This window comes from Dendrobates tinctorius, unplaced genomic scaffold, assembly GCF_039654945.1.
Source record: "Dendrobates tinctorius isolate UK_male_01 unplaced genomic scaffold, ASM3965494v1 ptg000039l, whole genome shotgun sequence".
In the NCBI taxonomy this organism is placed as follows: Eukaryota; Metazoa; Chordata; class Amphibia; order Anura; family Dendrobatidae; genus Dendrobates; species Dendrobates tinctorius.
This window is the reverse complement of record NW_027361707.1, coordinates 27,226,603-27,242,349: the sequence shown is the minus strand read 5'-3', so window position 1 is coordinate 27,242,349 and position 15,747 is coordinate 27,226,603. Positions and strand designations below refer to the sequence as shown.

The 15,747-nt window shown below is 48.0% G+C and overlaps 1 protein-coding gene across 1 annotated transcript in view; it reads left to right on the top strand.

Moving 5' to 3' along the window:
* The window catches only part of HGFAC (HGF activator), a 122,856-nt gene that overhangs the window by 85,746 nt on the left and 21,363 nt on the right, over nt 1-15,747 (top strand). The window contains exons 9-10 of the mRNA XM_073574566.1: nt 12,401-12,486; nt 14,667-14,910. Of these exons, the coding sequence (XP_073430667.1) occupies nt 12,401-12,486; nt 14,667-14,910 (330 nt within the window). The remainder of the gene's footprint in view (nt 1-12,400; nt 12,487-14,666; nt 14,911-15,747) is intronic.

Here is a 15,747-nt window from a genome sequence, read left to right as displayed (position 1 = left end):
CTGGGTTGATCCCACCTCTCTTATCCAAGTTATGTTTTGGCTACAAAACTTAGATTAGCTATAACTTTATGGGAGAAGCTGGTATGGACTCATCAGTGGTATCATGTTTCCCAGCGTAATGAGCCCATCAAGAAAACATCAAACATCTATGCGATATGACCGTCCATTTGGGCGCAAATCATATCTCATGTTCTGGGCAGGGTGGAACTTCGAAAGAGACACGGTATCGAAGCTGGGACCGCTCAGGTTACAAAAATATGATTTTCATATCTCTACTTGGTACGGTTTTCGCAGGGCAGGCTCTTAAAGGGTTACTTCTAACCTTTATTTCAAACAAAGAGTTTTCCTTTCCCGCACTTTTTTTCCCTCTTTCAGCTGAGGCTGAGAGAAGCCAAATGGGGTGACAGGAAATTGGTTTATGGCACTCGGGGGAAGGGAAGCTGCTGTAGTGTGCAATGTAACTGAGACACTGGCAGGCAGCTTCTCAAAGAAAATGGAGGATTTGTTAGCACATTGCAACAGAAAACATATCTTGCCGACATGGTACATCACACCTCCCCCCTTAAGAGGGCGCTAAGGAGGCATTACCTCTCGGTAATCGGCCATGCGCACCTCAGCGGGTTCGCCCCGGCGGGACAACCCATCGGCATTGCCGTTTTCACTGCCCTTCCTGTGTTTTACAGTAAAATCGTACTGTTGAAGGGCAAGGCTCCAGCGGAGCAATCTTCCATTGGTTCCGGACACTGTGTGCAACCAGCTCAGAGGGTTGTGGTCGGTTACCACCGTGAAGGCGCGCCCGTACAGGTAGGGCTGCAAACGTTGCAGTGCCCACACCATGGCCAGACACTCCTTCTCGATGGTCGAGTATGCCACTTCCCTCGGCAGAAGTTTCCGGCTCAGGTACAACACGGGGTGCTCTTGGTTCCCCGAGTCGACCTGGCTAAGCACAGCACCGAGGCCAAACTCGCTGGCGTCGGTCTGTACCAGAAACGGGCGACTGCTGTCGACTGCTCTCAACACTGGAGAGTTGCACAGGGCTGCTTTCAAAGCTTGGAAAGCCGCCTCACAGTCATCTGTCCAGTTGACTGTTTGGGGTAGCCTCTGCTTGGTGAGGTCAGTCAAGGGTTTGGCAAGGGCGCTATAGTCCTGTACGAACCGCCTATAGTACCCTGCAGTGCCCAAGAAGGACTTCACCTGTTTCTTGGTCCTGGGGGTGGGCCAGGACACGATTGCGTCCACTTTTCCTGGCTCCGGACTCATGGAACCCCCGCCTACCCGGTGCCCCAGGTAGTGGACCTTGCGCATGCCTATCTGGCACTTCCCCGGCTTGATGGTCAGGCCTGCCTGGTGAAGACGCTTGAGCACCTCCTGGAGGTGCTGAAGGTGTTCCTCCCAGGTGGAACTGAAGACGGCAATATCGTCTAAGTACGCCACGGCGTACTCCTCCAGTCCCCGAAGCAGGTGGTTGACCATCCGCTGGAAAGTGGCAGGGGCATTCTTCATGCCGAAGGGCATGACCGTGGACTCGTACAGTCCAAAGGGGGTGATAAAGGCGGATTTCTCCTGCGCCTCAGGGCTCAGGGGAATCTGCCAGTATCCCCGACTCAAATCCATGATGGATATGTAGTTGGCGTTTGTCAACCGCTCGAGCAGATCCTCGATGCGCGGCATCGGGTGGGCATCAGAGGTTGTGATGGCGTTGAGCCCCCTGTAGTCCACGCAGAACCGGGTGGTTCGATCCTTTTTAGGCACGAGGACTACAGGTGAAGCCCACGCACCTTTTGACCGTCGAATCACTCCCAGCCTTAACATCTCATCGACCTCTTGGCGCATGACTTGTTGCACCGTTTCAGAGATCCGATAAGGTGTTCGCCGTAATGGGGCATGATTCCCGGTGTCCACCTCATGAACCGCTAACTCCGTCCTCCCAGGACGGTTGGTGAACACGGGCCGGAAGAGTTCCAGGGTGGCCATCAACTGCAACCGCTGGGACACGGTGAGCGAACCACTTATCTCCATGTCCTCAATGGACCCATTGGCCTTGGCCTGGGCCAGCATGTCCAGGAGGGAATCTTCCTCCCCATCCTCTGGCAGATTGCAGACCGGTAGGACGCAAGCTTCACGTTCGTAGTGCGCCTTCAGCATGTTGACGTGAAAGGCCTTGCGCCTACCCCGAGCATGGTCAAGCGTGACCACGTAGGTGACCGGGTTGAGCTGTTGGTGGACGACGTACGGGCCTTCCCAGGCTGCCTGAAGCTTATCCGTTGGTACAGGGACCAGCGCCCACACCTTTTGACCCACCTGGTAGGTCCGCTCCCGGGCGTTCTGGTCATACCAGTGCTTCTGGTCAGCCTGAGCCTGTGTCATGTTGTCATGCACCAACTGCGTCAAGGTCTGCATCTTGTCACGGAAGCGCATGACATAATCCACGATGGACACTTCTGTGGGGTTTGGCTCATCTTCCCAGGATTCTCTTATCAACCCAAGGGGTCCCCGGACTCGCCTGCCATACAGGAGCTCGAAGGGGGAGAACCCGGTCGAGGCCTGCGGAACTTCTCTGTAAGCGAACAGCAGGTGTGGGAGGTACCGCTCCCAGTCGCGCCCTTGGGTCTCAACCAGTATGCGGAGCATCTGTTTGAGGGTACCGTTGAAACGTTCACACAAACCATTAGTCTGTGGGTGATACGGACTCGATACCAGCTGCGTCACCTGCATTTTCTCACAGAGAGCCTCCATTAGGCGAGACATGAATTGGGGCCCTTGATCGGTAAGCATCTCCCTGGGAAATCCTACTCTCGAAAAGATGGTCACCAGTGCGTCAGCCACCTTATCTGCCCTGGTTGAAGACAGAGCTACTGCCTCTGGGTACCGGGTAGCGTAGTCTACCACGGTGAGAATGTATCGCTTTCCGGAGCTGCTGGGGACGGACAGCGGTCCTACAATGTCCACCGCGATTCTCTGGAAAGGCTCCTCTATCACCGGCAAAGGAATAAGGGGAGCCTTAAGAGCAGGCCCCGCCTTACCCACTTTTTGACAGGTGGCACAGGAGCGGCAGTAGTGTGTTACATCTGTCCCCATCTTGGGCCAATAGAAGTGTTGAGACAGCCGTGCCTTTGTTTTGCTGATCCCCAAGTGTCCAGCGAGTGGAATCTCATGGGCAATCCGCAACAACTCAGTTCTGAACTGATAGGGGACGACCAGCTGTCTTTCCCTCAACCACTCCTTTTTAGGATCTCCGGGTACTGTCTCCCGGTACAACCTTCCTCGTTCCCAGAACACCCTCTCCTTATCAGACTTGGAGGTGGGCGTCTCGGCGAGACCTCTCAATTTCTCCAGGCTGGCATCTGAGTGCAGAGCAGCCTGGAACTCCATGCTGGAGGCTGCCAGAAGTGACGTCAGGGTCCCCTCTTTACTGGGACCCTCTGGAACCGGCTCTGGGTTCACCTCTGGTTCAGTCTCTCCTGTAGCAGCAGAGGGTCCAGAAGACAGTGCGTTACCTGCGATCTGGGCACTCTGACTGCGTGTGACAGCTGCTATGTATGCTGTCTCCCTGGGGATTTCTTCAGACCCACCAGCTGGTGCTGCCCTGGGCTCTACCTCCCCATCCACCCCCAACACTTCGGGAGCAGTGCTACTTATGGGCCAGTTACCTTCCTCGGTGGCACTGGTCAGCTGCATGGCATTACCTTCCTCATGGTCCCCATGCACCTCCCCATTTCCTTGAGCACCGTTGCTTACTCCTGCCAGGGGTTCCTCAGCCGTCTCACTCCGCAGAGTGACGGGGCTGAGCACTTCGGTACCTGTGGACACATCTACCGTTTCAAAGAAAGGGTTAACGGGTTCAGTCGGCACAGATACATCAACATCATCATTCCTAGGAAAAGAATGGTTATCAGTTTGCTTTGGTACATTCACATCAGCATCAGCATCATACCTTGGGAAAGAATGGTTGTTAGTTGCATCATTACTCATCAAGGCATTAGCAGGTAACACATTCAGTTTCCCATCATCAACATCATCAGGGTTAACGTTACCCTTATTATCAGTTTGGGGAAGGGTGTCAGGGACATAGTATGCAACCATCCTCCCCAAGTCAGTCCCCAATAAAACATCAGTGGGCAAATTTTCAGACACTCCCACCTCCCTCAACCCGCTCCCGGCACCCCAGTCAAGAAAAACTCGTGCCACTGGCAAGGGACAACGGGTGCCTCCAATCCCGGTGACAGTCAAGGTTTTCCCCTCAACAAACTCTTCAGGGGCCGCCAGTCCAGGACGGATGAGGGTTCGTTCAGCCCCGGTGTCCTTGAGGCCTGTAGCAAGACGGGCCCCCACCTGAACAGGTTGAACGTTGTCGTCAGCCCTCCCAACCACACCTCCCACCAAAAGAACAGAGGCGTTGGGCCCGGGGGCCTTGGCTGGGGGGTTCTTCGGCCTGTTCGGACAGGTGTAAAAGAAGTGACCAGGCCGCTGGCAGTGGTGACACAGGCGACTGTCAGTAGCCGGCCTGTTGTTGGCAACAGGGACAGGGCCTCCGGAGGGACGGCTAGCTGGGGCATTGGGGTTGGTTGCTGGCTTACCCCCTTTCCAGCTGGTGGCGACTGGCCTCCGCGTCTCGGGCTTCCGGTTGGCCTCGTGGTTGTCGGCGATCTGCGCCGCTTTGTCCGCGTTCGTTGGTTCGCGGTCCAGGATGAACTGTCGGACCTCAGCTGGGCAGAGATGCAGGAACTGGTCTTTGATCATCAGGTCCCGTAGCTGCTCAAAGGTTTCAACGGACAGTCCATGGATCCACTGGTCAAAGTGGGTCCTGAGTCCTTGCACCACATCACTGTAGCTATCGTGTGGGCCACGTTGGAGGTGTCGGAACTTCTTTCGGTATACCTCAGGTGTCAGCCGGTATTTGGCGATCAGCGCCTGCTTTATGGCGTCATAGTCGTCATCGGCTTCTGGCGGAAGAGAAGCAAATGCCTCCAGGGCTTTGCCTTTTAGCCCTGGGGTCAAGTACCTTGCCCATTGGTCTCTAGGCAGCTGGTACTGTCTGCAGGCTTTCTCAAAGGCTCGCAGAAATGTGTCCAAGTCCCCATCCTTTTCCATCACGGGAAAATGCTCTGGCCGGGGTTTAGGAGTCTGGACGCTGCTGGGCTCACTGCTTCGGGCTGTGGGGGCATTCCCACCCCGCTGGAGTACCTCCAGTTCATGGGCCCTCTGCGCCTGGCGCTCGGCTCTCTCAGCCTCCGCTCGGCGCTCAGCTCTCTCAGCCTGGGCTTGACGCTCGGCTTGGGCCTCCTGCCGATATTGCTGGATCAGCCTCACCCGCCCATCACTGTCTTCGGCGGGGAGTGCGTCCAAGGCCATTTGCAGATAGGGGTCCACCCCGTCCTGGTTGAATGTGGGGCCAGCGCTCAGGAGTGGAGCCTCTGCTGCAGCCCCATTGCCACTTGGGCCAACTTCTGCGCTCGCTGGATTCTGGTCGTTGTCCAGCTGCACTAGAGCCGCGATCATTTGAGCTCTGTTTTTGTTCGTGGCGTCAAGGCCTTGGTACGTGCATAACCCAGCAAGAACTTCCTTTGTCTGCCGGTTGTACCAAGGTTCTCCTTTTGCCGCCATGGTTGCCAAATAAAAGATAGAAAAAGAAAAACGAAGAAATGGGAGGGAATACTTGTATGTACACACAAATGTCTCAGAACTAGTAACCACTGAGTCTGTTCTCCAAAACCTATGATGCAGGATTCCCGCAGGAACCGTGCAGGTTTTTAGTGAGAGGAATGATTGCTCAAACCAAATCACTAATGCTCTAGGATTATCCCACCGCTCTGCCACCAATATGTGACGAACAGCCCACCGCCGTTCGTCCACTTACGGGCAACACTAACGGGGGTCCCGCTGCCACCAAAACGCGACGGACAGCGGACCCTGTGTCACCACTATGTCACAATCCCACCGCTGCCACCAATATGTGACGAACAGCCCACCGCCGTTCGTCCACTTACGGGCAACACTAACGGGGGTCCCGCTGCCACCAAAACGCGACGGACAGCGGACCCTGTGTCACCACTATGTCACAATCCCACCCCTGACACGGGTGTATCAGCGGACGGAGGGACGTGACACAATGCCGGCACACAGCTATCACAGGCACCGTTGGGGCTTATCTTAGTTATCCCACCACCGGCACCATGTGACAAAAATATCCAGCAAGCTAATCTCGCTCTACAATTTGCCGCAGGGGGAGTTTAATTTGGATGCCCCACCACTGCTATCAATCTTCCAAGTACTGCGGGGATTTATGTATATCCCACTTTCTCAGTTCCACTTTGGAACTCACAGCTCTCCGGCGCCCCCCTTACCCTCAGGTCAGTCAGGGAACTGCACCTAGGATAATTGGTCGCCGGACGGGCTGCCTGTTGTGAACCGGCAATTAGGCTTCTGCAGTAAGGGAATTATCAATGCTGTGGCTGCAGACCCTTATTCAGCAATATAAGACCCTTCTGTACTGCCAGCAAGCCGTAATAGCCGTACACAACGCGCTGCCACCAGTCACGGTTACTTAATTCACAGTGTTAAATTAAGAGGGTCCGTGGCAAACCCCTTGAATTAGTAGCGATTATCTATCAAAGGCGTATAGTTCGATTCTTAGAGCATGGAGACAGATCTAAATAATTTCATTTATTTTCCGAAAGAGGACAGTGATTACAGATAAAAGTTGCTATAAAATTGAGACATAAAATATGTACAGTACAGGTATAAAATAAAAGTGGAGAAAACAAAGAGATTACACTCACAGTTCCATATTGTTCCTTAGGCAGACCATGCGGCTTTAAGGGGGGAGGAGCCACACGTCTCCACTCATCTGGAGTTCTTGTCAGCACGGATTCTGCAGCTGTTCTGAGCTGGTTTGCCCAGGGAATGCCTTATAGACTTTCCTATGTGACATCACAGAGAGGTGCATTCTGGGTTGATCCCACCTCTCTTATCCAAGTTATGTTTTGGCTACAAAACTTAGATTAGCTATAACTTTATGGGAGAAGCTGGTATGGACTCATCAGTGGTATCATGTTTCCCAGCGTAATGAGCCCATCAAGAAAACATCAAACATCTATGCGATATGACCGTCCATTTGGGCGCAAATCATATCTCATGTTCTGGGCAGGGTGGAACTTCGAAAGAGACACGGTATCGAAGCTGGGACCGCTCAGGTTACAAAAATATGATTTTCATATCTCTACTTGGTACGGTTTTCGCAGGGCAGGCTCTTAAAGGGTTACTTCTAACCTTTATTTCAAACAAAGAGTTTTCCTTTCCCGCACTTTTTTTCCCTCTTTCAGCTGAGGCTGAGAGAAGCCAAATGGGGTGACAGGAAATTGGTTTATGGCACTCGGGGGAAGGGAAGCTGCTGTAGTGTGCAATGTAACTGAGACACTGGCAGGCAGCTTCTCAAAGAAAATGGAGGATTTGTTAGCACATTGCAACAGAAAACATATCTTGCCGACATGGTACATCACATGCAGCCCCTATAAAAGAAGAGGACATTGCTGCTTGTAAAGGGTTAATCATCTCACTACATATTGTACACACTGATCCCTCAGTAGCCACAAAGAAGAAAAGGCTGACATGGTTTACCCCTATGGTTGCTTCTTCTAACCTTTATCTCCACCATTCTCTCTTAAAAGGGTTGTCCATTACTCTGCCAATCCCCTTCTCAATCCCTATGTTTCCCCCTTGTAAAATAATAATTCTTGTACTCACCTCCAGTGCTGACACCGTTCCAGCGGTGTCGGGACTGGCTCTCCCAAGGATCGCGTGACAAATTACATACATCTAGAAGAAGTGTGAGCTGCTGCTCTCTCACTTTTCTTTGCATATATGTATTTCATCCGAAGGCAGGGAGAGGGAAGCCAATGCTGATTGGGCGCAGGGCTCATGTGACATAAGTGTTACCCAATCCCAAGGAGAGGCAGTGTTGTTGTCTCATCCCCTTTTATATGAGAACTACTATGGTGAGTAGATAAGAGTGCCAAGCTGCTGTAAGGAGACTTATAGGCCATGGAATGGAAGGAAGAGGTCTGGAATTTTAGTGCCATCTACTGTACGTTGCAATCCTAAAAGTCAATATCATCCCTTTAGTTAGCCTTGCCACATGAAATAGGATGAAATGTCAAACCAGACACTCAACAGAAAAGCCTCTGGCATACAAAAACACTCACCAAAAGGCAGAAAGGTATATAGGGAAGGGGAGGAATGCATAAACCAAATAGGAATAGGACAGGACAAGACAAAAACAGCATGCAACAATCACCAGCAGCAACAAACAATCTCCAACTCAGCACTGCAACTCCAAGGAACCAGGAAGTAGAACTTTCACTGGCAAGGAAGAGAAAGCCTGACCATTTTTATAGAGAGAGGGAATGTCCAGATCAGGAGCAGCAGAGAGATGGAGCTGCATGTTTCTAACCAGCATAGAAAGTGTTGTTAACCTCTTCAGCACCAAAGGCAGCAAAATCCATTTAATTTGAGATTGGAAACACACAGTCTAAATGGATGACCTACGATTCACAATAATGACTTTCTAACCCCCGAACTCCCAGGAGGACGTGACACACTCATGACAATTACAAAGCAAAAACCTGCTTGCTAAGAGATTCCCTTTAATAAAAAAAGAGTGTGCCTCTAAATAAGAAAGTATTAGTATCCTAAAGTTTAGGTATTTAAAGATACAATAATAATTCATTTTTCAGACTTTAAGACGCACCTCAAATTTTCAGAAGGAAAATAGGGAAAAAAATTAATCTGTCAAATAGGGATCTGTCTTACAATCTGAATTCAGCTTACTGAGGAGGGGATTGGCAGCGTTGGTGGAGTGGGTTCACAGGAGGTGTTCGGTGATCCGGTGATGATCTGACTCCCATCCCAGGCTGGTGTGTGGTGCCGGGGCTCAGCCAACGTTTTGTGACAGCCCGGAGCCCCCACACATCCATTGCTGCAATGCGGTGGCCTCCCGGAAAATGGGGGCCAGAGGTGGCTTATGCGCAGATTAAGATCTCGGCACCGAGATCACCGCACCCTGCACCGCCGAGCACCGCCAAATACTGCTGCACCAGCCTGGTATGGAAGTCAGATCATCGCCCTGCAGCGTCAGACAACCAAACACCCCCTCTTTCCAGACCAGGGTCGGCAGAATCGCCCAACTCCTGCCGCTACACTCCTGGTAAGTACACTCGGAGTATGAGGCGCATTCCCAAACTTTGGGGGGAAAAGTGCGTCTTATAGTCCGAAAAATACAGTATGTGTACATTTTTTTTTTTATTTTTACAAGGGCATCTAAAACTGTTTGAGGCTGATCGTCTATACACAACAGTGAAATACTTTACCCAAATCGCAAAAGGAATGAGCTGACAGAGGAAGCCAACCCCCTCTGTCTAAGGCCTCTTTCACACGTCCTGATATTTCCAGTACTGGAGAAACCGGTACCAGAGATTTCCGTGTCCGTGTGTTCGTCACACGTGTGGCAATCTTTTGCCGCATCAGTACCACATTGCCGCTACAGGAAGTACTGTTCCCCGGCGGCAGGTGCTGAAGACGCTCTTATCATTCTCCCCTGCTCTGCCATCTTCAGCACCTGCCGCCGGGGAACAGCGCTTACTGTAGCGCTTCTTCCCCGGTGTCGATGCGTGTCACATGGAGGACATCAATGTGTGCTCTCCGTGTGCATGTGTGCAGGACGTTTTGCCATCCGTGCTGCTGGTAAAAAAGCGGACATGTCAACGTGTTTTGCCCATGGACATACGGTCCATGGAATCACACTGACATGTGCACAGACCCATTCATTTGAATGGGTCTGCATGTGTACGTGTCTCCGGTACGTGTGAAAACTGTCACTACACGTACCGGAGACACTGACGTGTGAAAGAAGCCTAATAGACATAGATGCTGGAGCCGTTATTAATCATGGTATCTAAGGGCACGATAGCACTACGCTCAGTCATTGCAGCCAGCTGTTAGCATTTTGTCTAGCGCATGTCATCCACACATCCAATGTAAGTGTACGTAGAGATGCAGATAATCGAAATGCGGGTTAAGTGTCAACGGGTCGCCGCAAGGTTCAGTCGCATCATTTCAATGTCTTTCCCATTAAAATCAAAGTCTCTAATTATATAGATAGATCTCTCTGCGTGAAGTAAAAAAAATGTACTATTATCTATCAGAAACTGAAATATGAAGATATCATCTACGTGGAGCATTGGAAGAATAAGTCTGATACGGCAGCATACTCCGCATATCAAGCAGATAGATGGCAGCATGTCAATCAGTTAGTAAACTTTTACTGCCCTGACAGCTGTGCTGTGTCTCACCGTAGGCAACCAGTTGTGATACATTTGTAAACTATATTTTGCTTACACTTATGGTTACTACTATGTTTGAGTTGCTGTCTCTTCTGGGTGAACTTTACCAGCAATAGCCAGAAGGTGGCAGTATGATGCAACCTACCTAACTTTCCCAAGGCTCGCCGGCATATTAAATATGACACGGAAATCCATCATATACAGTATGCTGCATAATTATTTGCATGTATTAATTGACTCAGCTGTTTAATAATGCTAATTTAAGCACTGCAGGTCTGCCCTATAGTGGTAACCTGTGAGCCAGTGAACAAACGTGTCAAAGGTTTATTTTAAAGATTTTACGCTGGAATTTAATAGACACTGGAGAATCTCATGCTCCTGTTTTAATTAGTATACTAATTATAATGCAGAAAAAGAATTTTGGAACACACATTAATGTTTCTTAAAGTAACTATACACTAATTAATTTCTGGCCAGAAAAACAAAACTGATAAAACGACATTGGAATGACTGCACAGAATATTTTAAAGGGCTACCTGTTATCATCTTTATTTTTTTTCTGCTAAAATATATGACACACACTTGGTAAAAATAATCTATTTGCTACTGTGGAAGAGAAATTACTTTAACATCAGCCCGAGGTGTGTATATTCAATACCTGGAGTCATGGGGGCGGTGGTAGAACTGTACATAGTCATGAAGTCATCGCTGATAACACACCCATTCTTCCTTTTTATATCTGTACCACTGTGGCAAAATTGCGCTCAGAGGGCTGTCAGATATAAGAGCTATGTCTCCATGACTGCATGGTTCTAGCATCGCCAACATGACTCTTTTAAAACATAAAATACATCAAAGGATGTATGCAAGAAGAGTACCAGTCAGGAGATGGACACAAGAAGATAACCATTCAAGAGATGAATACAACAAGAGCACCAGTCAGGAGATGGATCCAAGAAGAGAACCAGTCAGGAGATGGATCCAAAAAGAGAACCAGTCAGGAAATGGATCCAAGAAGAGAACCAGTCTGGAGATGGATCCAAGAAGAGAACCAGTCAGGAAATGGATCCAAAAAGAGAACTAGTCAGGAGATGGATCCAAGAAGAGAACCAGTCAGGAGATGGATCCAAGAAGAGAACCAGTCAGGAGATGGATCCAAGAAGAGAACCAGTCAGGAGATGGATCCAAGAAGAGAACAAGTCAGGAGATGGATCCAAGAAGACAGCCAGTCAGGAGATGGATCCAAGAAGAGAACCAATCAGGAGACGGATCCAAGAAGAGAACCAGTCAGGAGATGGATACAAGAAGAAAACCAGTCAGGAGATGGATACAAGAACAGCACTGCTCAGGGAACAGATACAAGAAAAGTAACTTGTCATATTTAGATATAAGTATCCATCACAGGATGGATACAAGAAAAGTACTAGTCAGGTGATTGATTCAAGAAGAATGCTGATCAGGTGATAAGAAATAGAAAAATACCAATCACTGGTTACATACAAGTACCAGTCAGGGGATGGATACAAGAAAAGTAACAGTCACATGTATATAGTACTCGTCAGAGGATGATTACAAGAATTGTACAAGTCAGGTGATGACTACAAGAAAAATACCCCACCAGGGATTGGATACAAGAAAAGTAACAGATGTAGATACGAATACCCATCAGAGGATGGATATAAGAAAAAAAAAGTATCAGTCAAGTGATGGATACAAGTAAAGTACTAATCGTCAGAGTACTGCCCCGTCAGGGGATGGATACAAGAAGAGTTTTAGTCAGTACTTGATTGCAGAATTTTTCAAGTTGCTGAATATTGGAGTACAGTCAGGGCAATCTTTAAAAATAGAATAGTGTAGCACATAAATAGTTTATGAACAGCAGAGATAATATAAGGTGCAGGGCAATGTGAATGTGAGAAATCCTGGAGTAAAATAACGCAGGAGAAGGTATAATTCTATTTGCTTCTCCACATAGGTTGAAATTCCTTCTTTATGCACAACACATCACAGGCAGAAAAACATTTATTTTGCTAACTATATATATATTTATAACTATTTTCTAGGAGCCCAGATAATGACGAAGCCCCTTGGTGCTATGTTATGAAGCAGAACCATGTGTCATGGGAGGATTGCTCAGTATCTATATGCCGTAAGTGATCAGTATGCAGATTCTTAAATTTGCCTTTCTAAGTTCATGCTTTTGTAAATAATACAAGCCACATGCATCCGAATGTCTCCCCCAAACCTCCCTCTCAGCACACGCATGGCACACAACTAAAGCTGGCAAGTGGTTATTGCCTGGTATACAGTAACTGGAAGTCAGAGAAGACCTTGGTGGGAAAAGCCAGGGCCTGCCAACAGTGGCGAAACTAGAGTCCTATGCACCGCAGGGCAAAATTTAGACCTGGGCTCCCATCTTCATATTGGTCAGAAGATGTAAGGGCCTTTGTAGTGTTCTAGATCCTATAAAGACATATGTGTAATAGTAAGATGTAGGAGAAAAAAGGAGTACACTGGTGAAATGAAGTAAAAAAGTTTCAATTTTTATAAACTGATTAAAAATTGAAACTTTTTAACTCCTTTTTTCTCCTACATCTTCCTATCTCCCTTGGAGTTGGTGTGTATCTTTATTTGCGGGTAGACCACCATTGTGTGATACTACCTTGCATATAGCATGCAACTGACATTTTTATTTGCAATACGTGTAATAGTGTATCATGGCACCTTCCTGTAATAATGCCCTCCAATCTGTCCCCTCCCTGTAATAATATTCCCAGTCCTGACCTCTTTCTGTAATAATGTCCCCCGTCCTGGCCCTATCCTGTAATAATGCCTCTCATCCTAGGCCTCTTCTTGTTATAATGTCTCCCTTCTTGTTATAACGTCCCCTACATGGACCCTGTCCTGGAATAATGTCCCCTATCCTGAGCCCATTCCGGTAATAATGTCCCCTTTCCAGGTATAGGGTCACCTTTCCTGGGCCCCTTACTGTAGTAATGTCCCCAATCCTTGTTTAATGTCTCCCATCATGGCCCCCTACCTGGTATAATGTCCCAACATCCTGGGCCTCTTAATGGTATAATGTCTCCCATCCTGGCCCCTGTCCTAGTGTAAAGACCCCCATCCTGGATCCCATTCTGGTGTAATACCCCCCATCCTGGACCCCTTCCTTGTATATTGACCCCATCCTTGGCACCTCTCCTGGTATAGTGTCCCCTGTCCTGGGTCACATACTGTAATAATGTCCCCAATCCTTGTATAATGTCTCGCATCATGGACCCCGTTCTGGTGTAATGTCCCCCATCATGGGCCTCTTACTGGTATAATGTCCCCCATCCTGGCCCCTGTCCTAGTGCAATGACCCCCATCCTGAACCCAATTCTGGTATAATCTCACATTCTGGGCCCATTCCTTGTATAATATCCCCCATCCTGTGTCTCTTCCTTGTATAATGACCCCCATCCTGGGCCCCTCCGTGTTATAATGTCCATTCTATTTTCCAAGCTATAAGATAATGAATGATTCTTCTTACCTTTCTCTGCTCCGACGATGTACGGCGTCCTCTTCTGTAGCTGGTAGCTGATTTCAGTGTGCCAGCATGGGCAGTGCATGGTGTCACTGCCATGCACTGCTCTCGACTAGCAAGCCAACGTCAACTGCCGGCCTCTGATTGACCGGCGGCATGTCTTGCTGCGCAGGGTCCCTGAACTGCTGTACACTTCAGCTGAAATTGTGTCCTCGGACGCACATCCAGCTACAGTAGGTGTTGACATTGGTGGGGTGGGACCAAAAACAAAATATAGTACATATAGCTACATGCAGTCAAAAATGATCATCCAATTGACCACAATTATACATGATTGCTATTTAACCCCACCTTGAAAAATACACTAGAGGTGAATTTGTAGAAATAATCATATATTGTGTATATTGTGTATAGACAGACACACACACAGTTTGCTGATTACTTTCAGCATGCAACTCAGAGCCTATACATCTCAACCTGGGCCTACTATTGCTTTCATTCCATATACCGTTAAGCTGGGATTAGGCTCCATTTTCTGATGCAGAGCTCCAAATCCCATAATTCACAGCATACAGATCCCACTACCTGCAATAAAAATAATGCTGTATGCGGTGAGCTCCCCCTAGAGGTGGCTGCAGGCCAACAAAATGGGATTATTTTATTCAATGGCTATACTAATTGGTATTTCGGCCACTGCATTCAATATTTTAAAATTTGGAACTCAAAAAAAGAACTTTAGAACCATTACTGAAATAGTGTTTAAACATCCACTAACCACAGCTTTCATGTGTTGTATTTTATAGCTGAGAAAGCAAGGAGAATAGTAATGGAAGATGAGGATACTACCTTATTAGCTGTCACAAAACCTAAATGTGGGAAAAAACACGAGAAACGCGTTATGGCAAGAGGACGAATACTTGGTGGCACGTCAGCTCTTCCAGGTTCTCACCCGTGGTTGGCAGCAATTTACATTGGCAATGTATTTTGTGCTGGCAGCCTCATAATGCCCTGCTGGGTCGTCTCGGCTGCCCACTGCTTCGCGGACAGGTACATTGTGATGTTTTGTCTTCTTACAGTCTAGCAAACTGGTAAACCAAAGTGTAACTCCATCTATAGTGCAAAAGCCTACAGGGATAATACAGATCATTCATCTGGGGCAAAGATTTAGTTATCTATCCAAGCGTTCTATCTAGATATCCTGGTCAACGCAGAGTGACTTGTTGGCACCACCTTCGGCATCTAGTGCACAGGTCCCATCCTGCTTCCTCTCATGTGTAAATCTTCTTTTATTTAAGTCCATAGATAGGACAGGGGATAAAAATAAACAGGACATGGCCTAAGGCCATTTCATGTCATATTACGCTTCCTCAGGGCCTCCGTCTTGGATTTGGTCATGGATGAGGATTGGAATCTCCATCATGGATGTGAATAAAGGCATGTACTCTTCCTATGTATGCCTGGTCCCATCTATGCTTCAAATAAAAGATGTATATACAGTACCTTCACTTGATGATTGCCTGAAATTTCTTACACAAGTTTTTTTTTGTTGCGACGACAAGCTCCAGCTTCCTAACAGCAAAAAAATATGGAGGGCGCCACTACTGAAAAACTGTAATAAGGCTAACAACATAGAGTGTTGGCAGGGTAAATGCTGTGTACGTTATGGTCATTTTTTATTTTTTTATGCATTTTTTATGTATGAATGGTTAAACTAACGCAGCAAAAATGCTGAAATAATTGACAGGTTGCAGTTTTAAAGAAGCACACTGCAGCTAAAACAAACACAGTGAGATTTCAGAAATTTCATTTATTTCTCTGCTACTGTAAAATGTAGCTTGTTTTCTGTATGAAAAAAAGCAGCAAAAACGCTATGTGTGAGCAAGA